At 40.0% G+C, this 24,295-nt stretch overlaps 1 protein-coding gene across 2 annotated transcripts in view; it reads left to right on the top strand.

Annotated features, from left to right (window-relative positions):
• The window catches only part of RNF145 (ring finger protein 145), a 73,573-nt gene that overhangs the window by 24,994 nt on the left and 24,284 nt on the right, over positions 1-24,295 (top strand). For both annotated transcript variants that reach the window (XM_088133901.1, XM_007422501.3), the window contains 2 exons: positions 10,393-10,501; positions 21,249-21,340. In XM_088133901.1, coding sequence (XP_087990027.1) covers positions 10,393-10,501; positions 21,249-21,340 — 201 coding nt within the window. The remainder of the gene's footprint in view (positions 1-10,392; positions 10,502-21,248; positions 21,341-24,295) is intronic.

Raw genomic sequence — 24,295 nt, 5'->3', positions numbered from 1 at the left:
CTTGTGTCTCTTGGAGGAATGAACTCCTCTGGAGTGTGATAATCAATCTCCATCTTGAGTTCCTTGCAGAAAATTAGTTATTGAATATAGTGAGAAGACACATGAGATCTAATGCGCTTCTCTTATGCTCAGAACTCACTGTACGATCTATTTCTGTTCCCTTTCCATCCTTGCTGGTTGTTAAAATGTAGGTCCTGCTGTTTCAAGCACAGAAGGTGAGGCCATAATGGGAAATGTTTACTAAACAGTTCCCACACAATTAGTGAATATGGTCGGCTTGCTACCTTTTCATGCTTTAAAGACAGGAAAATTCAGATTTCTCAACTGACATTTAAATGTTGGACCCAGAATCAAATTGAAGGGCCTTAGATTTATCCAAGATGAACTACCAGAAAGTAAATCCAGTATGTAGTTAGTGAGTATTTCCAGTTAAGGTGTGTCCATTCATTCTATTGAAATGTTGCAGATAATTTGTCAGATTATGCCTTGCTTTTTATCTTTATCTTTGTAAACACACACACACACAGACACACACGGTTCTGCAGACTAAACTAACATTCTGATGCAGTGTTCAGACTAAACTTGCACTTACTTGGAAGACTCAAGTACAAGTCCAGGGCTGACTTTCAACCAGCTACTCACCCACTCTTTCATCTTGATCTACCTCAGGAGGCAATTGTTGTGAGAAAAAATGGAGAAGGGACTGCTAAGTACTCTGCATTCACCTCTTGGAGAAAAGGCAGCATATTCCTCTAGCAAATAAATAAATATTAATTGAAAAACCTGTAGTAAGTGTTTTAACTTGAGTTAGCAAGCCAAACCTGCTGTGGACTTGTTCATCTAGTTGTGCCCTCTAAAGGATAATGATCAGATGATTAAGAGCATTCATCTGGCTGGCTGGAGAAGAAACACTGGTTTCTCATTGCCGCAAGCAGTGGGAAAACATTATCTGGTCTCCGCCGTCTACAGGTTGCTCTGATAGCTGCCATGAGCCAGCTAATCAGCTGAATGTCAGAGGTTAGTTCAGTGGCTTTCTAGTAGAGCAGAAGGGAACTATTTGCCACCAAATCATGGGGAAACAGAGCAAACTTTGTTGCTTCCTTTCTCTTTTGAAAATAACTGCTCAGTATTATGTTGAAGTGCTATAGAATTAACTTTGTGGGTACAAAACTCTTCCATGTCAGCTTCTGTTTTTAAAAAGAATAACCAACAATAAGCCACATAGTTGACCAGGTCATTACAATACAATTGAGATGACTGTTCATATGACAGGGTCTTGCAAAATGCAGGACAGTGAGAAGGGTTGGGTAAGATCTTGACTTGCTTTTCCCGCTAGCATATTAATGTGATCTCACTTCTTACGTCCTGTGCTGTCAATCAATCAATCAAATTTATATGATCACCCATCTCACAAGAAGTGACTCTGGGTGGCGTACAGCAGAGATATAAAAATAATAAACATATCAAAAACAATCTTTATTAAAAAGTTTAAAAAGCATGAGACACCCGAGAGATGATTAGCATGGAAACCACCTCAAGATCTCACTGGTCCCCTGGGACCCCCAGGCCTGGTCACGTAGCCAGGTCTTGAGGGACTTCTGGAAAATAAGTAGGGATGGAGCTGACCTCACTTTGAGTGTGTCTGTGTGGAGAATATTCCATAAGGCGAGTGCTACACAGAGAAGACCCACCTCCTCAGGCCCACCAAGTGTAGTTCCCTAACAGACGAGACCCGCAGCATGCCTCTTCTGCCGGATCTGATGGGACAGGCAGTACTAAGTGGTGAAAGAGGTTTGCGTGCATCTTTTAGAGGAGAGGAGAGGAGAGAGTGCTTTTTTAAAAAAAACAACTGTGGTTTTGTTTCAGTTATGCAAGTTGATTTCCGAGTCACGGAGTGGAAACATATGAATTTGACCCTTTTATGCCAGGCTTAGAATGTCAAATTGGGATTTGAAAGATGCAGATCCAGACTTCCATTCACCAGGTTAAGTTGGGAAACCTTGAATCAGTCACACAAATTTATTATGCGGATGCAGTGGGAAAGAGACCCTTATAAGAGATCTTTAGCTCCTTACGGTAAGGATGAAGTAAAAAATGAAAAATTATTTCTGCAGATGTGCATATTTGCCTAGGATGCATTAAATATGCATAAAACATTCAAATAAACCAAGGGTGGGTAATTTTTTTTTATCCCAGAGGGTTGCTTCAGTTACCAAGCTGGGAGGTTTCTCTCTTTCAGTAGTTGCTTGTGAAAAGCCTGTAGTTGTAATCTGGTTCCTTGGAAGGGAAAGAAACCTATCCTCCATCCCTCGCAGAAATTCTGCTGAAGGTTGCTTAATTCCCATAAGTATAGATGCATCTGTATGCACTGAACTGCCATACCTATCTCTTTTTGCAAAATTCCCACAAGACAGAGAAACAGTTTCCTGGCACTGAATTTACTCAAAAAGAAAATGACCTTGAATTTAAGATGATCTCCCAACTCTAGAAAGAGGGATGAGACTTTGGGGTGGGGGAATGACACTCAACCCTCATCAGCCTCATTACTGTATTCTCAGTACAGGTAGTCCTTGTTTAACGACCACAATAGGGACCAGAAGATTCATTGTTAAGCAAGGCATCATGTGACTGCACCAAATTTCATGACATTTTTTGTGGCAGTCGATAACTGAATCATATGGTCATTAAGCGAATTGTGTGGTTGTTAAGTGAATCACGCGGTTCCCCATTGATTTTGCTTGCCAGAAGCTGGATGGGAAGGTAGCAAATGGTGATCACATGACCCAGGGATGCTGCAACTGTCATAAGTGTGAGCTGGTCGCCAAGTACCTGGATCACGATCATGTGACCGCAGGGACACTGCGACAGTCATAAGTGCGAGGACCGGTCTTAAGTTATTTTTTACAGTGCCATCGTAACTTTGAAAGGTCACTAAACAAATGGTTGTTAAGTGAGGACTACCTGTACTTGACAAAATCTCTCTAGTCTTCTTTTCACCCCAAAGTCTCATCCCTCTTTCTAGAGTTGGGAGATCATCTTAAATTCAAGGTCATTTTCTTTTCAGGTAGCTACAGAATATCAATTTTAGCAAAAGAAAACATCTATAAACTCTATGAAATATTGATACAGAAATAGATAAGAGGTAATGCAGAAATATGTAATCTGTTGTCCTTCCAACATATTGGTCCAAAACTCCTGATGGTCCCCATACTCCAAATTTGAATCCATGTAAACCATTTATTCTAAAAAGGGAGACAGTGAGGTGGGTCTGCTGACAGGAGCTTCTCCTGTCCTGCTCTGGAGTTTATGGTATTTTATTAACTCTTAGGTATCTAATAAGCTAAGAAAGCATGGCCAGAAAGGTTTTGACTCCTGTAGGCTGCATTTTGCCATGTAGCACCCACACAGATGTGGATTTTTTAATATATTTTTCCCCCCAAATATCCTTCAGTGGCTGTTCTGTTTTTCTTTTTAAAAAATTAAGGGCAAATCTTGACAATTCAAACACATCTTTACATATTTCAGAGTTGTTAATATTTTTCTTAAGATTCAACTAAGTATTCTTAGTTGAAAGCAAAGTTCGCCACTTTAAAGTGAAGAGCTTCATTTGATTGGTGAGTGAATATTTCACTCTTGGTGCAAAGGATATTTAATGAGACTGAGTGAAGTATTGATTAATTGGCTTCTTTTGTCTCTAAAATGTTCTCAAGGGTACATAATCACCTACTTTCTCAATGAGTTTATTGTTGTTGGAGTTAGAAAATTGAAGTAATAATGAATTAGGATAATTAGTTACAAAGTATCAGTTATCTTTTGCAAATCTTGTTTTGTTTTATTGGACTGAACGACACAGAAGCTGTGATAGGCTTTCTTGATCATTAGAAGAGATCATTACATTGAAATCTTGATCGTTACATTGAAAAAAAATGTTAACAAGGAAGGATGGACACTATAAAGGTTGGCTGGGAACATGAAATCTTTATGTCATTAATCCATTTAATCCCACCTCCGCACTATTACTAAACTGTATAGAGAAAACACATTCTCCTAATTTGTCTGTTTCTCCCCTCCCCCCCGCAATTTAGGAGCTGTGTTGATCAGAGAAATGATGAGAAAGAGGATTTAACTCCTATTCCTAGAACTACATGTCCACTGTTAAGATCACTACTTTGGAAGAAACAGTCTTGCTCATCACTCTAGTTCAGAATTTGTAGTGTAGGCCAGCTGCTTCAGTCTTTTGAGTTCTAGGTGTATTAGACTTTAACACATCTAGAGCTCTAGTCTGAGAAAGACTAGTGTCTACCATCATATCCTAGCACTGAAATTCAACATGCTGTCATATTAAAGAGAGGTGAATGTTGCATAGAATGATGTTTTTGTTTCAAACAATACCTATTTTGACAACTGATGTACCATTTAAGCAATGGCAGAAAGATATAGCTAGGTTTGTATAGCAAGGGAAAAAGCCAAGGGTTAAATATAAAATCCTCCAAGATGCAAAGGAACGAGGAGGTTTGGGACTGCCTGATTTGAAATTGTATTTTGCAACCTGCTGCTTGGTTTGGATGAAGGAATGGGTGCTGCTGAAAAATAAGAGAATTTTAGAACTAGAAGAGCATGATTTGGATGGCATGGCTTTCTAAGATACAATAAAGTTAAGCTTAATGTAGCTTTTAAAGATCACTATATTAGAAGTGCCATATTGAGAATATGGAATAGATATAAACCCAGATTATGCCCGAAAAAGCCTTTATGGGCTTCAGCACAAGAAGCATTTTATAGAAAAGAAACAGACAAAGAGAGTTGGTTAACCTATGGAGAGTTGTTACAATAAGAGCATGGAGAATATAAGATGAAATCAAGAGAACACTTGACTGCAGAGGGATTTAGTTTTCAGTGGTTTTTGTATGCATAGTTAAGAGAAAAATTTAAAGTGGATAACAAGATATTTGGAATTGAACAGTGCAACAAAGAATTGTGTAAGAGGGTTGTCTAGTGTATTTCTGTTTTTAATGTTTTTTTCTTATTGTGGGTTTTAACTGTTAGGCAGAGTGCAGATATAACCACATTCCACGCCAAAAATACACACCAGCGTTAGAGAAATTTAAAGAGTGCAATGTCCTTATCTTGTTCTCCAAAGAAATCCAGCCAGAAGTTATAAAACATATCTGGTTATTTATTGAGAAAAATAAAACTACATAAAATACAAGTTCCATGCAAATCAGAAAAAATCACTTCTTCTCATATATGTGGCATCCAAGACTTATCCAATACACAGGTTCAACAAAGTCTCTAGCCAAAAAACTCTCAGAGAAGAGGTGCACTACTTAGTTATTAGTTACAACTACATAACCTATAAAACTGATTACATGATGACTAAAATCCCACTAGCAGTGAGGCATACAGTCACCCACAATTTATTGACACTGTGCACCTCCCCTTAGGTAACTAGCATAAAGATGCCAATAGGTGGCAGTAAATAGCAGTATACGTGCAGACCGGAAGGCCAGAACGGGTGGCATGACTTCTACAGCCATAACAATGTTTGAAGATAAGCAAGTTGCTTTTCTTCCCATGAGAATATCCTAACATTAACCCCTTTTTTCAAAACATATGTCAGCCATCTTTTTTTCCTCTTCCTTGACCTACAGAAATATTGGTATGCACAAGCATATTTTTACTCCAGTATGATGTCTCTGTTGGTTTTGTGGAATATAAAAGACCTTAGATCTCTTTCCCGTATAATGCATATGCTTCCAAACTGGGCAATTTCAAATCCGAAATTGACTTTCAGTCAAGATGAGATTAGAAAGTTATGTGACTCCTCTTGGCTCCATTTTTAGTAATAGCTCTATTGTATTTGCTTTTGTTGATTAATCAGTGTTTATAGAATTTTCTTTTTTCCCCTTTTACTGGTTTTCTTTTTTCTCCTTTTACTGATTGCAAAAAATAAGCAGAGTACAAAAATACAAAAGATAATGAAAAAAAACCCCTAAGAACAAATAATTAAGAACAAATAAAACTAAACAGAACCAAGAAATAGAAGAAACTCCCCAATTTGTTTTATAAACCCAAAATTAAAAATAGCAATACTAAACGTCTAATATGTATTATATATATTTTTTGTAAACCAGAGATAGGTGGTAGGTAGGTAGGTAGGTAGATTTTTCACTGGTTTCCAAAAAATACATTATAATAGCTTATTGTCAACTAGAAAAAAATATTAAAAATTAGTTGAAAATACTGCCTTTTCCAAAACAGATAAATTACATATTTCCAAAAGTTAATCCTTAATGTATAGAATAATATCACTTTCTCAATTTCTCAGAATAATTCTTTTTGTAACCCCAGTGCCTGGTACAGCCAGAATTCCTCAGAGGCAGTCAGATTCCAAAGTTTTAGGATATAATTCAGTGTCACATTAACTTCTTTAATATTTAGGGATTTCTGCTCTAATGCATTTGCTGCATAAAAAACCCTTCAAGGCTTACTTAATATTTTCAAGTTCGAAAATTTATCTTTCTTGCTAAAGATTTTGAAGAATTTTAAGTATATTACGAACTTAAAAGTCAGCTAATTTAACAAAAGATTTGCTTTCATATTTATTGTGCACTGTAGAGAATGCTTAAAAAGGGTTAGCATTCAATCTCATTATGTTGAAAACATAAAATTTACTCATTTTGTTTTAATATCTATGTGCTTATGAATATGATATTACAGAGGTCAATATGGTTTAAAGCATTGGTTCTCAACGGGGGCGGTACTGCCCCCCAGGGGGCGGTGGGAGGATGCTGAGGGGCGGTGAACTTGTTTTGGGTGGTAGGGGGGCGGTGGGCATGTTTTGGGCGGTAGAGGGGCGATGAGCATGTTTTGGCATTCAAACTTAATTTTAAAACTCCCAAAAAATTTTATTAAATCGATTATCCGGTTTACACCATTTGTACCAGCAATAAAACGAACTTACGCGACGGCTGCCCTCACGCACTTCTAAGAATGGTGAGATGAATTTGTATTCTAGGTAGGCTGATCTTGAAGAACTCGACACTACGATTCTTCTCTGATCCCAACCAGCACAGCGCATGCGTCAGCTGTTTTCCCGCGTGATTAATCGCAGCACGTGCGTTGAGCGTCCTTTCAGTATGAATGTTTGATTTGACCTGGGTTTCTTGAGTTGCTTTTCGTTCACTTCTCTTTTTTTGTATTAGTCATTTTAATTTTAATAAAAGGAATGCAATTACCTTCCAGGCCAAAAGTATCGAGTTAAAATCGAACAAATTTGGTGTGTAAGTCTACTGAAAAAAATTACTTAAAATTTTTGCCTTTTATAATTCAGTAACTCCCCCCCCCCCCAAAAGGGTGGCGTTGAAAAATTTTCCGCTCCTTAGGGGGGCGGCAGCTTCAAAAAGGTTGAGAATCACTGGTTTAAAGCAATGAATGTACTTTTTAATTAGATACTGACATTTCACTGTATGAAGAATTATGGATTTGTTGAACATAGGACACTGCAAAAAAGATTAATATTAAGAAGACAGTGCAACCTCAGATTTACACTTTCTGTTTATGCACAAGCTCCCTAACAATTTAATGGAGAGTATAATAAATATTATTCCACTTTGTCAAGGTTTAATGTTACATTTAAACATTAATGGGTTTTCTTTTCTTTCTTTTTTCCCGTGGATAGACCAGAAACAGGGCTAGAACGCCTGGCCTAAATATAGGCATCCTTTATTTCATTTTTTGCTTATGCATGGATTTAAATCTGAACATTAGGTTTTTAAACTAGTGATTGAAACTGATCCTGATTGTGACTCACATTATGTAATACACTAAGCATTGGATTGCTGCCTTTTGCTGATGTGCATTCAAGAGCTTTGTTTACTATCTGGACAGCCAGGCTTTACCATTGCCGTGTTTCAAATCTTGATTTTTAAAATGCATTTTTGGCAAAAGCAAAGGTACTTTTCATGATCCATTCCAGGCAGTCACTACCACTGCTACCACCCCCACCATTGTAGGTGACAGGAAGAAGTCAGTTTGCAATGGGAAAAGATTCGTATGATTGCAATAATTCTTGCAGAATTAACTCTGTTCATTGTCGTCTTTGTTGAAAGATACAAACAAGATTGTATTTTAAAGCTTTTGATATCTGACCTAATAACTGACATGGGAAGGAGGAAATAATTTTCTGTTTTGTTTTCCATCAGCAATCATTTTAGGAACTAGGCAAGAAACAAACTTCCCATTCAGAAGTTGGTTCCTGGTGCATTTGTTTTTCTAGAGTGCAGACTATTCTTCAGAGTAGATAACATATTTTATTCAAATGAAAAATGCACCCAAGGAGAAAATGGACTTGCTAGTGCTACTTTATAACAGTTTGCACAATAGTAAAAAAAATCAAAGAGAACTCTATGGCATCTTAGACAAAGGGTGAGATTGAGATTAAGCGTTAGCTAAATAGCCTAAGTTTTTATGGACAAGAGTCCACTTTATTGCATGTTATACTCAGTTGGAAGGCAGGGTGGAGGAGCAGTTATGATTGTCCACCCCAAGCATCGGAAGTGACTAGCCTCAAGTGGATTCTCTCTGTTCCTTGTGATCCCGGGAAAATTATTGAGATGAAATGTCAAAAGTGATGCCTAGAGCACTGGTGGAGGAAGACAAGTACAGTGGAACCTCTGGTTACGAACGCTTCTGTTCTGTATGAACTTTTCGGGTGACGACCAGCTCCGGCCACAAAATTTTCCTTCGGTTCACAAACTCCGCCTTGGATTACAAACAGGATACGCGGCCATTTTCCCTCCTGTGACACGGTCCGCAGCCATTTTTCCGCCCCTGACACGTGGTCCGCGGCCATTTTTCTGCCCCTGACACGTGGTCCGCAGCCATTTTCCACCCCTGACACTTGGTCGTAGGGAGGGCGACTCTCCCTCCAAGCAATAGCCGCCTCCTTATCCTCCATGCCAGAACGGATTAACGGTAATTACATTGAACCTTATGGGGAAATTTGCTTCGGGTTGCGACCAATTCGGGTCGCGACCAGAGTCATGGAACGAATTAAGTTCGTAAACCAAGGTTCCACTGTAAAGAAGATGACTGATCACAGGTAAGCCCATGTCTGGGCTTATACAGTAGTGATAAGAATGGCCGAGTGTCAGTAAAATTCTGCCATCCCATGGCTTTGTTTAAAGCTTTGTTTGGGAGGTACTGGTAGGACAATACATCAACTAGATTTTGTAAGACTTTTGCTAAACATTATACCAATAAAATGTATTTTATTTACTAAATGTGTATGCCACCAAATCATTCACATTCACTGGGTTTGGACTATGTATGGACATTCTCCAAGGAGATGATTGGAGCAACATCTTATATGTCACCTGGGGTTCATTTGAACCTGTGGATTTTGAGGCAGTGAATAAGGAGCCCTGCACCATGAACTCTGTCACCTGTGGCTACATTTTTGCTGTTCCTGACTCTTAAGGGCAAGCAAAGGTTTGCAGGTGATTGGATTTAGGACATAGTGAATTATTCTTTGGGGAATAGGTTTGTCTTAGCTTCCTTGAAGGAGGCAATGGTTTAATGACTTCTGAAGAAGTCATATCTGGGTTCAATCCTCCTAGATAACTTCTGTGCAGTATCCAACCTTCTCTTTTTAGAGAAGGTCTTGGAGAAAGCGGCAGGGTATGAGTTGCAGAATTTCAGGATATGAGTTGCAAAATGGATTTCAGGATATGAGTGGCAAAATGGATTATCTGGACCTCTTCACAGTCCTGGTTCAAACTTAGGCGTGGGATGAAACTTCATTGGTCACTCTGGTGGATGATAGGCAGTAGTAACTGAGGTACAATCCTTCTGGACTTCTGAGCAGCATTTGAGACCAACATCCATGGTATTTTTTGGACCATTAGAAGATTTGGGAAAGGATAGCATTGCTTGCAAATATTGAGTGCGGGTGGTTCCACTCCTTCCTGAACAGGCAGTTCCAACCAGTAGTGCTGGAGATGGAGAAGTCAAGTTGATGGCAGAGAGGTGTCTTGGGGCTCAGCCCTCTCACCCAACTTTTTAACATCCATGTTAAACTACTGGGAAAAGTCATTCTTAGATTTGGTTCTAATTGAAGATATAGTAGAGGCCTTAATCCAGTGTCTGGAGGTTGTGAGGGACCAGATAGGAACAAAAAGACTGAAGCTTAATCTCAGCAAGATGAAGATGCTGTTCATCCAAAAGTTTGGGTGATGCTTGGGTCTCCATGTAGAGGCTAAGAATCAGTAATGAGACAAGAGCAGCATTGAGGTCCACAGGGTACATCATGACATCTTCACACAAATGAATGAATATCATTCAGTAAGGATTCCTGTAGTTAACTCTGTATTATCTCAATTTCTTATCCAGGTTATATCTTAAGTGTTGTGCTCCTAACCTTGCCCAGACAACACCTGGTTCAGCTCTACCTGTATTTTCTAACTGCACTGTTGCTGTATGCTGGGCATCAGATCTCCAGGTAAGAGTAACAGAAATGGATTTCCTCACCTCCCTGTGTAATTACATTGACATTTCCTTTATATGTTAATACATATATACACAACACACTTTTCTCTTTTGAGAAAAGCAGCATCCTGCAAAGTATAGAAAAAGAGTAAGAAATAATAAGCAAAATGAATTAAAGACACAAAGCAAAGGAGGAGGAGAAGGAAGAGAAGGAAATAATAATAGTGATTCCCTTTCTTCATTATCCTCTTGATGCCTTTCTATCCTCACAAACTATCCTTTTTTCCATCATATTTATGCATGCCTTTTATTCTTTAAGCTTCCCATTTCTCTCTTTTTGAAGATTTCATCAACTCAGTTCAACCATAACTTTCTCAGTCTTCCCTTTTTTCTCAACCCCTTTATTCTTCCTTCATATATTTATTTGATTATTCAATTATCCTTTGTTCTGTTGAATTGCAGAACTGCTCTAAGCTGTCTAAGACCAAAGGGCACTTCAGTTTTTAAACACATTGGTGGTTTATTAGTGGATTGATTGATTGAATTTTATATCCTGCCACAGTGTTGGAAGTCTCAGTGGTTTACAAGATATGCAGGGGAAAAAAAGGGTATGATTAAAACAAGAAAACTACATGATAAAATTAACGACCAGCTTAATTGCATAACAATAAAAATGACAAAACTAGAAAGTAAAAAGTAAAATGTAGCACAGTAGATAACCATCACAAGCAGACTTTTTAGAAAAGCTCAGTTTTTAACAACATTCTGAAAGTCGTCAAGGAGACGGCTAGCTTAATCTCTGTGGGAAGACTGTTCCACAGCACCAGCACTACCACTGAGAAGCAGCACCTTCTAGCTTCAGGTCCCCTCATCTCCTGGAAGTGTGGGGCCATGAGGAGTTTCTCCTACAATGAATTAATATGTTGGGCTGATAAAGATCAGAAAAGGTGATCCTCCAGGTGCCAAGCCACAAAGGGATTTGTAGACTAAAACCAGTACCCAGAACTGAATCAGTAATCAGTGTAGGATCTGCAGTATGAATGTAAGGTGCCAGTTAACATGTGGGCCACTATCCTCTAGACTACAGACAGTCCTCTTCTTACAGACAGGTTACATTCCAGGAAGCTGTTTGTAAATCCATTTTGTTTATAAGTCCAAACAAGTATAAAACACTCAGCCTCCCAACGCATGACAGTGCTGCCAAGTGTATGTATGCAGCACGCCATAGATCGACCCTTTCCCGCCTTCTCCCACTTTCCGGGACCTTCTAGGTTGGAGTTGCGGACAGGTTTGTTTGTATTGGTGAAAGTTTGTAACTCGAAAGTTCGTAAGTAGAGGACTATCTGTAACTATAATTTCTATTAAAGTAATCTTTAAAGGCAGCTTCAGTAATACATGCTGGGCCTGCTGTCTCATCTGCTGCCAAGTTATGAATGAAGGTCTTATTGCAAACAGACCTGGCATTAGCTATCAGTATTTTGAGGCCAAGATTTCCAGCAGCCTGTCCACCTGGCTCCCAAGATGGAGCAAGGAGGTTGGAAATTGGATTGGAGGTCTCCCTTCCACTTAAACAGTCTCCTAGCCACATCTCCCTACAGTGTTATAACTGCCTTGCTGCCCTCATGACAGAGTTGACCAGCCCTCCCTTCCCTCCCTTTGCAACTAAAAGGGAATTTCCTTATTCTTCAACCAGCCCAATAATCCAGACCTGACACTGGAATACCAACCATACATCCTGAGCCCTTTGCATTCACCATTACATAGTCATGCACACATACTAATTCATATATCTTTCCTATGTCACAGTAATGCTAATGTCTCTTGCTAATGTCTAGTTGGTTGGGTTTTACCCCCAGACCGTCTCTCACCATAGAAAGGGCCACCAACCCCCTGCTTCATCTCTCACTTGGGCAGTCCTCAGCAGTCACTGACTGAAGAGGTTTGAATTGGCAACTACCACTTTCCACTCTGCTTGTTTAGACTGGACAGGCCCCTAAACTCCCCAACCAGCCAGGTTGGTGCTGGTAGCCCCTCTCCCCCATTCCTGTTAATGGTAATCCGGCCCTTTCTGACATTTGAGGCACCCAATGAGCTTGTCAATGCAGTCAGCCCATCCCAGCTCCGAGCCTCAGTAAGGTAAGAGACTGCCTCCAACTCTCCCCACTCACCTATTCCCCCCCCCATCTCTGCCCATTTGGCCGTCCTGCACCCTGCCTTGCAGGACAGCAAGCAGCCCCAGAACCTCATGGCTCTGCGCTGCAAGAAGCCCCTGAGCTGCAACAAAGCCACAGCCGCCCCTGGAAACCTCAGGTGCCCCAGCCCACCCCTGCAAGCCGCAGTGCCCGGGAAGTCCCAGCAAGCATGCATTCACCCAGCTGCCTTCCTTCCCAGTTCCCCGCACCAACTTTTTGCCTTTTGTGCCCAGCTCCTGTGGTCAAAACAGAAGCGCCTCACTGCCTTTGCTGTCTCCTTTTCAGACCCAGCTTCTCCGTCAAACATTTCCTACACATGGCTCCCTGAGAAGGCTGCACTGTCTTTGGATAGCCTTTAGAAAGATAGTGCATTTTTCCAAAGACAGCACATTTTTCCAAAGACAGAGGCAGTCCCTTACCTTACTGAGGCTTGGGGCTGGGAGGGACCAAGCCTGGAATGGCTTGGATTGGGGTGGGTCCTTGACTAACAACCAGTAAAATTTGCTTAACAGTGGCAAGGGGAATTGCTGGGATTTGGGTCGCTAAATGATCCGGTCACATGATGTCTCACTTTATGACCACTTAACTTAGCAACCAAAATTCTGGTCCCAGTTGTGATCGTACGTCGAGAACCACTTGTAACAGAATTTTGCAAGACTGATTATGGTTTACCCCCTCTTATACTAATGTGAATTAAGGAGGTATCTGAGATGTTTTTGCATTCCTCCTTTGTTGTTTGGGCTTAAGTAATGTTTCCCTGCTTGATCAAGGCCATCTTCTTCACTATCTATGCTAAGTGCTAAACTTGACTCGGCATTTTCTTTGTCTAAGAGTGTCTCTGCTGGGGAATTTGCTTTGCAGCATGCCCACTTCTCATTTAATTGCTATTAATTTAAAAAGTTAAGTCAAGTGAGATAGGAAACTTAATACCCAAAGGTGATATGCACAGAAGCCAGATTGCTTACTCCTGATCTCTATTATCTGACATGTTTCATGCTGTGTTGATGCTTTGGCATCTTCTCCCTTATTATTACTCCTAATACCCTTCCTTTATTATATGATAAGCTGGTTAGACAGCTAAGTTATAAGCTGTTATGTTTATTGACTTAAATCTTGAGAGGCCCTGGTAGAAAGTGGTAGGTGTTCCCTTTTATGGAATTACCTCTCCCTGAATGTTGACTGTTTCCTCCCCCCCCCCTCTTTTTGAAGGTCCCTTAATCTTGGAAATAATTGCTCATTGTTGATGGTTGTTCTCTTACAGTGTCACACATTGTTCTGGGATGTCACACTCTGCAGTATCTGCACTTTGGCATGATCTCCCTCACTTGGAAATTTATGACATCTTGCTATCACATCTTTTAGGTCCCTTTTGAAGAGCTGTCACTTCATTTCCTTGTATAATGTTGGAGGAATGTTGTTTTCTTTCCTTCACTGCCCGCTTTTTAATTCATCTGTTTATTTAGTTTTTAAACTGTTGTTTGCAGTTAGATATAATTGTGTGGGAAACCAGGTACAAATATAGGCAGTAGATAAATAAAATCACTGAGATGGCATCAAACAGTGGCTAGGCCAAATCATTAGGTGATGGAGGATTAATTGGATTTAAGGACACTCAACTCCAGAACAACCCTGGGCTGCTTACATTATAAAAGAGTAAAAAACAGTAGTAGGCAAAAGAAACCATGTATGTCCAGACAAGACAAACCTCACATATTACACAAAAACGTAGCCAACGGGCTCAGCAGCCACCCTACCCCAGGATTTGGGAGAAGAGCCAAGTTTTCAAGAACTTCTGGAACAATGTTAGGGTGAGAGGCACACAGATTTCTGTGGGAATGCTATTCCAGAGAGCAGGCACAGCAACAGAAAAGGCATGCTTCCCAGGATCCAGCGGATATATTGTTTAATATATGAGACCCACAGCAGACCAACCTTATCCAATCTGACTGGATGGGCAGAAACCATGAGAGATAGGCAGTCCCTTAAAAATACTAGCTCTGCGTCAAGAAGGAAGTTGTAACTGACACCTTGAATTGCACCCAGACACTCACTGGCATCCAGCACAGTTCACAGAGCAGTTGTGACACATGGGCCTGCTGAGGCATGCCCATTACTGCTAGTACCACTGCAGCTTCTGAATAGTCATCAAGGGCAGTCCCATGTACAGTGCATTGCAGTAGTGCAATCCCAGATGCCGGGAGACCTTGTCTCTTAGAAAAGGTTATAGGATGTTGGATGGAGTAGGATATATTATAGTGCGTATAGTATGTCCTACTTCAGTCTAGCCCAGGGTTCCCCAAAGTGGTCAACATCGGCCCCCAAGGTTTGACGGGACTACCCATTGTTGTTGTTATTCGTAGTACTATTAGTTAAAGTAGCATTTATTAAATTATTTTCATGTAATAAATGTTTGGGGGTCAATGAACAATCTGAAACGTCATGAAGGGGTTAGTGAACTGCAGAGTTTGGGGAACCCTGGTCTAACTGCTGATGAAGTGAGCTGTAGCTCATGAAAGCTTTGGAGTGAAGAGATGCTACCAGATTCCTGATTCTGGAATAGATAGAGTGATTCAGCCAAGTTGTCCATCATTCTCATAGCCTCTGGGAAATGAATGAGCGTGTGATAGCATAAACTAGCTGTGCATCCTTTATTTAAGTGCCATCAAGTTGATGTTGACTCTGAGTGACCGCATGGATAGATTCTCTCCAGAAGGATCTTCAGCATGGCCTTTTAGGTCTCAAGCAGTGGATCCACCTTGGCACTGCTATCTTCTTCCACTTTTTCCTTCTACTTAGAAGATTGTGCATTCTTAGGTACAGACAAAAAGCATGACTATGCCCAGTGACTTTTAGATTTATTTCGGGATGTGGTTTATCTTTAAATCACTTCGTTTTTTCCAAAATGGCACATTCCAGTCTCGAGGTTAGTCAGTAACTTATTTGCCATAATTGGATTAAACAAAAAGCTGATGAAACAACTGCATACAGTAGCTTTACAATTAACATGTGTATCTTTGTCCAAGTGTTGCTTAACGGAAGTCTAATTAACAAGTCTATTATTTAGCTAATTATTAATTATATTTTAGCTCCTACTGTACTGAAAATTCATGCATATTACTGTTGAAATGGTTATTTGAAGACAAATGACTTACTATTTGTAAACATTCTATGCGTTCTACTTTGCAGCTATAGATCCTTTTGACCACAATGAGTACAATGTATTTTTGTTAACTTGCAGAGATTTTTCCTGAATTAACAAGAAGATGCCTAGTTGAAGCCTTAAAAGCTGCTAAAATGGGATTCTTTGTTTTAAATGTAGTTACTCATCCATGCACTCATTGCTTTTATTCTGAGCAAGAAATAATCCCAAGCATAATTAAGTATCCAAATCATTCAGTATTGTTACTCCCTGGTTGGCTGTTACATTATAGCAAAGAAAGAGTTTGTTAAAACAAATGAAGTATTATAAATGAGACAGTTAAAATAGTAAAACTAGATATTCCATCAAAGCAATGGAAAATAAAACCAATGAGCATAGCATAAGAATCAAAAAGGATTGACTGGCTCTGTTGACCTGGAGCATTCCAGGTGTGTTGTAGTACAGTTCCTGTCATTCCTAACCACAGTTAGTGATCTGCTTGTGGCCAGCGGAGGGCTGTAGTTCTCAGTACATTGAAGACCTGCCACAGATAGCTTGGAACAGGGCAGAGGGTGACATCTTTGCTGATGCTGGAAAATACTAGAGTAGGTACAAGGAAGTGGCCTTGGAGGGGGCCCTTTCCCTTCATTTCAGGAGGCAGAGGGATTCAGAAGATCTATAAAGATTGCCCTGATGTCTGGGAGATAGTATCTGAAGCTCCACATCAGGTGGGCTTTAAAAGTAAGCACCATCAATTTAAATTGTATTCAGAAGGGGATCAGCAGCTAGCAGTGTCAGAATACCAGAAGTACCAGCATTCAGTCACCAGCAATCATCTTCAGCAATCATCACCCACATAAGCAAAGGTTACCACCAGGCACACAATCAAGCAGTAAACATAGGCTAATCAATGAACTACCAGAAGAGCAAAACAGAACCCCCACCAGCACTGGCAGGGCATGCCACAGTATATAAACAGAGCAAATTCCCCATTCTATTCTAGCACTGAAGATGTCACCTAGCCGGGTAATGAAACGTTTGCAAGAAAAGAACCAAGCTCAGAGAACCCCAAGGACTCCACAGTTCAACCCTGAGCTACACATATTTGCCTCCAGTGTCAGAATAGGCATGATAGGTTTCCATTGACGGATTGACAGAAGGTTAGTGCACATTGAACTGCAGCTTAAGTACAGTTTCTGAGTCTTCTCCAAGGCAGTTCTAGGCACAGCAGAATATAATCCACTGGCTGGCTTTCATAGTTCTCTCTTGCCAAGGGGGGAAAATACTTCTTTAAAAGAAGGAGGCAGTAGAACAGTTCACCTTAAAACAAATCATAACAATACATATTCGTTTCCAGAATGCAGATTTCTTCCTGCAAGGTAGAAGAAAAGACGTTCTATCAAACAAAGAATAGAATAGAAAAGGACCAAATGTGTGTAAGAACTAAACCTCTAGATCAGTGTTGTCCAAACTTGGCCACTTTAAGATGAGTGGACTTCAACTTCCAGAATTCTCCCAGCAATTCTGGGAGTTGAAGTCCACTCATCTTAAAGTGGCCAAGTTTGGACAACACTGATCTAGATTGACTCAGGCATTTCAGCTTCAGATAATAGTCCAGAAAGAGCTACTTCAGCATAACTTGCACATTCTTGTAACAATGAAATATCTGTAATGAAGAACCAAGCTTGTGACAGGTATAAAGGATAGTTCTTTGAAGTGTTTTTTTCCTTAGGGAATGTTTCTCTTTTTTTAAAAAAAATGACATGGAAGGTAATAGTATGTACAGAGTAATTGGGAAAAAAATACATTTTCTTGCAAAATATTTTTGTTTTCCCCCCTGATTTTTATTGGCCACTCCATAAAGCACAGCAGCAGTGCATGCCCTCATTCACAAATTGTGAATTGCTGTTGTCTCTCAGCCTTAAGTATAGATAAAGGGCTAGTCTCTCACTTCAGCTTTACTAAGGACTATTTTCTCACTTGCTTGCATTAGCAGTTATAATGCTCCGTGCTTCCATGCCAGGGTTATGATCTTCTGTCACTAGGGATGAGAGCTGAATCACACTTTTCATCTCTTCTTCACTTTTTGTTCAAGTAAAAATAGCTTGCAGAAAACTATGATATTAAACAGAATAGGGATTTACTGAGGATTGGGGGAGATGTGGTATACAGCACTTTCCCTGCCAGCCTAATACAACTTCCTGAAGTTGATATTCCCTGTTCCTATATTTTTCCCCATAGGAAGGAAAGGAACCTGTGTTACACACTCTGCTCCCAGGTTTGGCTTATGGTCACTCACACACTCACAGCCTGTTGAGGCATGCCAATCTTGTCAGCCCCCCTTGCTTTCTACCTGGGTTTTCCACATCAGTGTGGCTAGAGCAGACAAAACACAGCCCTGGTCAACAGCCGGGAAATAATTAGGGATACACACAAATCACTTCCAACTGAACTCTGAGACACAAGAGGTTCTTTGTAATACATGGCAACCCACTGAATTTAAAGTAACAGCAAAACTTTACTGGTTGCAAGGTACCTTTGCTCTTTCTCATACACACACACACGCTCATCCACACTCACCCACGTCCTTCCCAACTAGGCTGCCAGGCACTAGCTAGAGGTAGGAAGCTGCCAAGTCTGGATCCAAAGATGACTCAGATGACTCAGCTCAGAGGACTCAGAGGACACAGAGTGGGCAGGCTTTGGGACCCCTTTTATCCCCAAAAGTCCTTGCTTGGTTGATTTACAAGTTGATGGGATTGGGGTGAGGGTTTCTATGTGCTCAGGCCCAACTTCTTTTGTCTGGTTCAGGTCCTTTGTTTCCTTAACGACTTGCTTCCTTCTTATTTACCTCCCTGAAGGGATCTCATAGACAAGATTTCTGGCTTTTGTCAGGATGTGAATTTTTTCTCTTTTCTTCTTCTTCTTCTTCTTTTTGTCATAACTGCATTTTTATTTTCTGTTGCCAGCTAATTTGAAATGAGAATATAGTAGAATTTGTTATACTTCAGGGAAAGATAAGATAAAATTATATCAAGTTATATTTTTTTTCTTTGAGTTATATCTGCTGTGCCTTTCAGTATATTTCACTTATTCTAACAACAGCTATTTTTTTATTAGAGTTGTAAAAATGGATAAAGCACAGCCATCAGTTTGCATAGTAAAACAGCTCTCTTAAACATACCTATTAAGAAAAAAGTCCCACAATCCATGATTTGAGCAATAATTTTATAGAATATTTTATGGTTCCTGGAATTCGTCTTTGGAAAACTTGTATTCTTATAATAAATTCGGGAGAAGTTAAACTGCACAGACAGATATTTGCAAGGTTTGTAATAAAGACAGTGAATCAGCTGGGTTTTTCAAATACAAGTAGTCCTCAGTTAACAATGGTAATTGGGGCCAAAATTTCCATCGCTAAGTGATACGGTCATAAAGCGTGACATCATATGACCACATCACTTAGCAGTGGCAATCCTGGCAGTCCCTGTTGCCATCATTAAGCAAAAATCACAGGTCATTAAGCAAGGGCCTCACATGACTGCAGCTTGTGACTTCCTGCCAGCTTCCTACAAAGTCAGTGGGGAAGCTGGCTGGAAGTTGCAAGTCCTGGGCAGCTCGCAAGCAGGTTGGAGAGCAGGTGAATACTATGAAGGGAGGCAGGGGGTTGCTGCAGCAACTGCATGCAGGGTTGCTGTGCTGCTGCACAAGTGCACGTGGGGTAGGGAGGGGGTCCCTTGGATCTCATACTCGGTAATGGGCTCCTCAGGAGAAAAAGCGGGAGCGACTTGCAATCGTCCCTGCTGGCCTTCCCATTGATTTTGCTTGTGGGAAGGCTGCAAATGGCGATCACGTGATTGTGGGATGCTGCAACCATTGTAAGTGCAAGCCAATTGCCAAGCGCCCAAATTGTGTTCATAACTATGGGGGCACTGCGATGGCTGGAACTTCAAGGACCAGTTGTGAGTATCACTTGTTCAGTTCCGTCGCAACTTCAAATGGTCACTGAATGAGTGATTGTTAATGAGAGGTTAACAACAAGTGGTTATATTATGTTCTTCTTGTTTTACATTGAATCCTATTCTATCTTTGTTAATGAACAGAACATATGTTTCTTCAAAAAAATAAACACTGTTTATCAGATGATAACTCAAGAAAGTACTGTTATCCAAGTTAACATAAACTAGTTGAAGGAGATGGGTATACAACTGCTTAAGTTTGGTTGCATTTATGGGTAGCCCTTGTTTAGCAACTGCCTGGTTTAGTGACCATTCACAGGACGGTGATGAAAAGGTAACTTTGCGACCAATCCTCGCATTTACAATCTTCACAGTCTGTAAAGCAAAGGAAAGCTGAAGTAAGATTGTAAGCACAGTCATGGTTTCATTTAGTGACTGCTTCACTTAACAGCTGAGTTGCTGGCCCCAATTGTGGTTGCTAAACAAGGACTATCGGTATCTTTTCATGCCTTTAAGGTACTGTAGGGAAATTGTGGTTAACAGAGCTGACCACACAAGGAAGGAAAGATTGGAGGGAGCAAAGAAGGAATAAGTAGGTACATCATTTGGGATGGACAGGAGGTCAATTAAGTGGCTGGCCTGGTGTACGTATGTGTGTGTACATCTATCTGTCTATCTAAATTAATCAAACAATCGATATAGACTTAAAAAGAAAGTGCAACTGATGCAACCAGTTAAGCAATTATTTTTAAAGATCAGTATGGGCCTGTTTCAATGATAGAGCTACTATGAACCTTGACTATCGATGATTCTCAGATAAGTCAGAATGCTTATCTTTCGATACCTTTGGCAAAAGATTGGTCCTTTTATCTCCCAAATGCACACAAGGTCATATATCCAACACAGATTTTGCAGTATGCCAAGGTTTTGACCTTTTGTCAGCTGCTTGCACACAAAAGGTTTCACAAAGCAAATAAGTTGTTAGGGAGGTTTGGTAACTTCAAGAGTGAAATTCAAATTAATTAATGAATTCTTGGAGTTATGTAGTCATGCCTGCTTAATACAAGGCTGAGTTACCAGGGAGGGGAGAGCATGATCTTTCTTCAGAAGCATAGAGTGAGCTAGGTTTGTCATAGAGCTTTTTTGCCTCTTAATAAAATGAACAAATATACATCATCAAGATTTGTCACCAGTGAGAACCATATGAAATAGATAACTGTTTTTTTTAAATAAAAGTTTAGGATTTTAACTGGCTTGCACATTGCACTAAACCAAATTATACATTGTGATGTTGGTTTAGCATATGTGAAACCCAGGTTTATAATTTAACAAGCTGATGGTGGTTCATTGAATAAACCATAGTTAAATATCATGGTTTTGTGTGTTGCATGAATCAGGTCTTTAAATGCCCTTATTTTGCAAATATCTTCTCATGTTAAAAGTCTTTTAATGCAGTTCAATTTTTTTTAGGGATTATGTAAGAAGTGAACTAGAATCCGGTTATGAAGGGCCGATGTACTTAGAGCCTCTTTCCATGAATCGTTTTATGACAGCCTTAATCGGTGAGTACATCAAACATCATCACCTTCCACAGAATAGCAAGGTTTTGCTCAGTGTTGCAATTAATAAAATAGACCTTATGTCACCAGAAACACCTGAGTAATCCAATAATATTTTATGTCATGTTTGTTGCATGCGCTGTGCCTCCATGTGATCATTTATAACACTAGAAAACAATATTAATAGCAACAATTCCTATTCTCATATGCCAGGCTGGAATGTGAAAATAGGTCTCAATTACCATTATGTCATCTAAGCGATAATATACTTCTCTTTTTCAATCTTTGACTTAAACTGGAAGAGAGGGTTGAAGATAAATGAGCCAGGGTCCTTTATATTCTTAAATAGGAAATAAAGAACTTCTGTTGCTGATTATCACCAAAAAAAACATGTTTATGTGTGTATATCTGTATAATTCAGAATACTATTCTACAATGGTGGCACAAAAATGCAGTTCAGACATATTGGGAAACTGATTTCCCACTATACAAAAAGAATTCTTCTGAGTAGATGTTTCAGTAAATGAGATCAACCCATGGTTTGATTTGCTGTTGTTTAAAGAAACCATAGTTCCCTCAATTCAGATTTAACATCATGAGCTATGGCTTTTTTAACCCTAGACCCAATGTATGTGAAAAGATGTTGGAAAGCATCTAAGCTGAACCCATTTACATTGCACCAAACTCTGCTTAACCTATTTGATCTAGAGCTTCTTAATTGCAGAGCAAGTTCTCACATGGGATTCTTTCACAGAGCTCTTAGATTACTTCTGTCTGGGATATAAGATGTCCAGACTGGGTGGAATCCCAACATATAAGCAACTATTCTCACAACAGCTGTCCAGTCCTCTTTGATCAACACAGAGGATGGGAGCTTCCCAACTATCAACAGTTGTAAGGAAAATGAGTCAGCCGGTTTACTGAGTTGAACTTGATATTGTATTCAAGCTTGAAGGGCAGTGGGGTATTTGTTTTCATGGTGGGCTTGTGATTTTGGCTGTTTGGGGTGTTTTTCTTTTGTTTTAAGACTTAAATGATTGGTACATTCTTTTAAAGTGGAAAACATTCCAGCTGTGTAGCATCAAAAAGATTTGTCATCTTATAGGAAGATTACAGCTGGTCTGACTGGAAATCAGCTTGCCAGTTAGTAATAACATCTAAACCCCTCACTTACTGAAACAATGATGTGTGATGTAGTCTTGTTTTTTCATTCATTTTGTGTTGATGAATGGATTATGGTTTTGGAAAAATTTGCTTTAGGGACAACTGTTGCTTCTGCCTTTTTGGGCTAATTTTCTGCCATTCATTATAAGCATGATTATTTGTTCGAAGAGGGGAAGAAACATGAGTTTATTGTAACTTTAGAATATTTCCAGTTCATGTTTTAGTCATTCTTGTGAGAGCATTCCTGTATTTAATCATGATGAAAACATTTACCTGGTTTTTCAAAAAGTCTGATTATTCTTTTAATCCCTCTACTAGTTCAGGAACTCATTCCCAGTGCATATTGCATAGGTAGCCAGACAGAGCCTGTCTGCTTAGCTGAAACACTAGAAAAGAGTTGGAGAAGGGGTGGGGCACACTAGGAACCAAACCACAGTACAGTATGGCATTGTGCAATCCTATGTCATTTTCATCAACTCAGATCTAATGGGAGTTCAAGACAGCTCTCCCAACCTTTTCCATTCCTCAGCTGGAAAAGTTTAGCTACAACAGTTCAGCTAGTCTGAGATCACCAGAGCTTTGATCTCTTTTGCTACTTAGGATTCAGCTATTAATTTCTCATTGCTACGTAGATGATAAGTGACTGATGTGTTAATCCTCCTTGACTCATTCCCTGCTTTCATTAGCTTTTAACTTTTTTTGTGCCTTGGGAGCAGACTGGATCTCCTTCTCTCTTCCCCCTTTCCAGTGACTCTTAAGAGAGGTGGCAGTAAACAAGTTGCCCTCTCCACAGTCCACATGACTTGCAGATACGCCTGGCTGCAGATATGCCTGGCAGCAGGACAGGTGAGGAGGACCTTTCTCTGTCCTTCCTTCAGCTGAGATACTTTGAATCCTGCAATAACATGGGCTATAACCATATATCAGAATCCTGGGCTCTAGAGGAACGATGTCCCCCTCAGGTTCTTCTCTTGCAATCCAGCCACTCTCGAGAAAGGGTGGAAGTAGTGGAGACAGAGGCTCTTATCCTGCTATCCAGTAGCTTAATGGGAGGGAAAGAGGATACTGGGGTAGGCCCCTTACAAGGCAAACAGAGCCCAGGTTGATACATGGAAGGGGCTTGCCTTATCTTAGGATGAGATGTTTTGAGATGTAGCAGTGAATGTATAACAGGCTCCCAATTTAAGAACAGTGGGAACTGTAGCTGTATGGATATGCTGGAAGATTTGTTAAAGATCCTGAGCTTGCGGCAGACGTTCATTTGAGGGATTCTTCTGGTTATGTTTGTTGTAAAGCATCAGTAACACTAAGAAGATATAAATCAATAGTGTTTTGTTACATTTCTTGGGGAATCCCATATGTATATAAAACAGGAATTTTGTAAATTTTGAAAAGAAATCTCAGAACGATGGAGTGTGACTGCTGTCAGGCTTCTAGCAGGAGGCTAGGATGGAGGAATTTACAACACAAGATATATGTTTAATATCCAGGCACAATCACACTGTTCATTTCCATCCTGGTTTGTTAAGCTATGCTCTTCACTTTAAAACCAATTGATTTTTAACCTTTTCAGCTTTATGAGTCTCAGCACACCTCATGATTATTGAATTAATAATAACTTGTCCAAATAATACAGGAGAGGAACAGAGAATTTAAAATTGCATTTTAATTATTACTGATCTCACAGTGAAATGGGGATTGGGGTACTAGGAACTTGTCCAGACTCCCAAGAGATGGATTGACTAAGATTGCAGCTAACTGGGAGACTTGCCAGGGTGGAGGCAGCCAGCATAG

This window comes from Python bivittatus, unplaced genomic scaffold (assembly GCF_059951505.1).
Source record: "Python bivittatus isolate LINGU-HERP-01145 unplaced genomic scaffold, Pbiv_v1 ctg000080_np1212, whole genome shotgun sequence".
Lineage (NCBI taxonomy): Eukaryota > Metazoa > Chordata > Lepidosauria > Squamata > Pythonidae > Python > Python bivittatus.
Note: the sequence above shows the minus strand (reverse complement) of the source record. Positions and strands in the feature narration are given on the sequence as shown.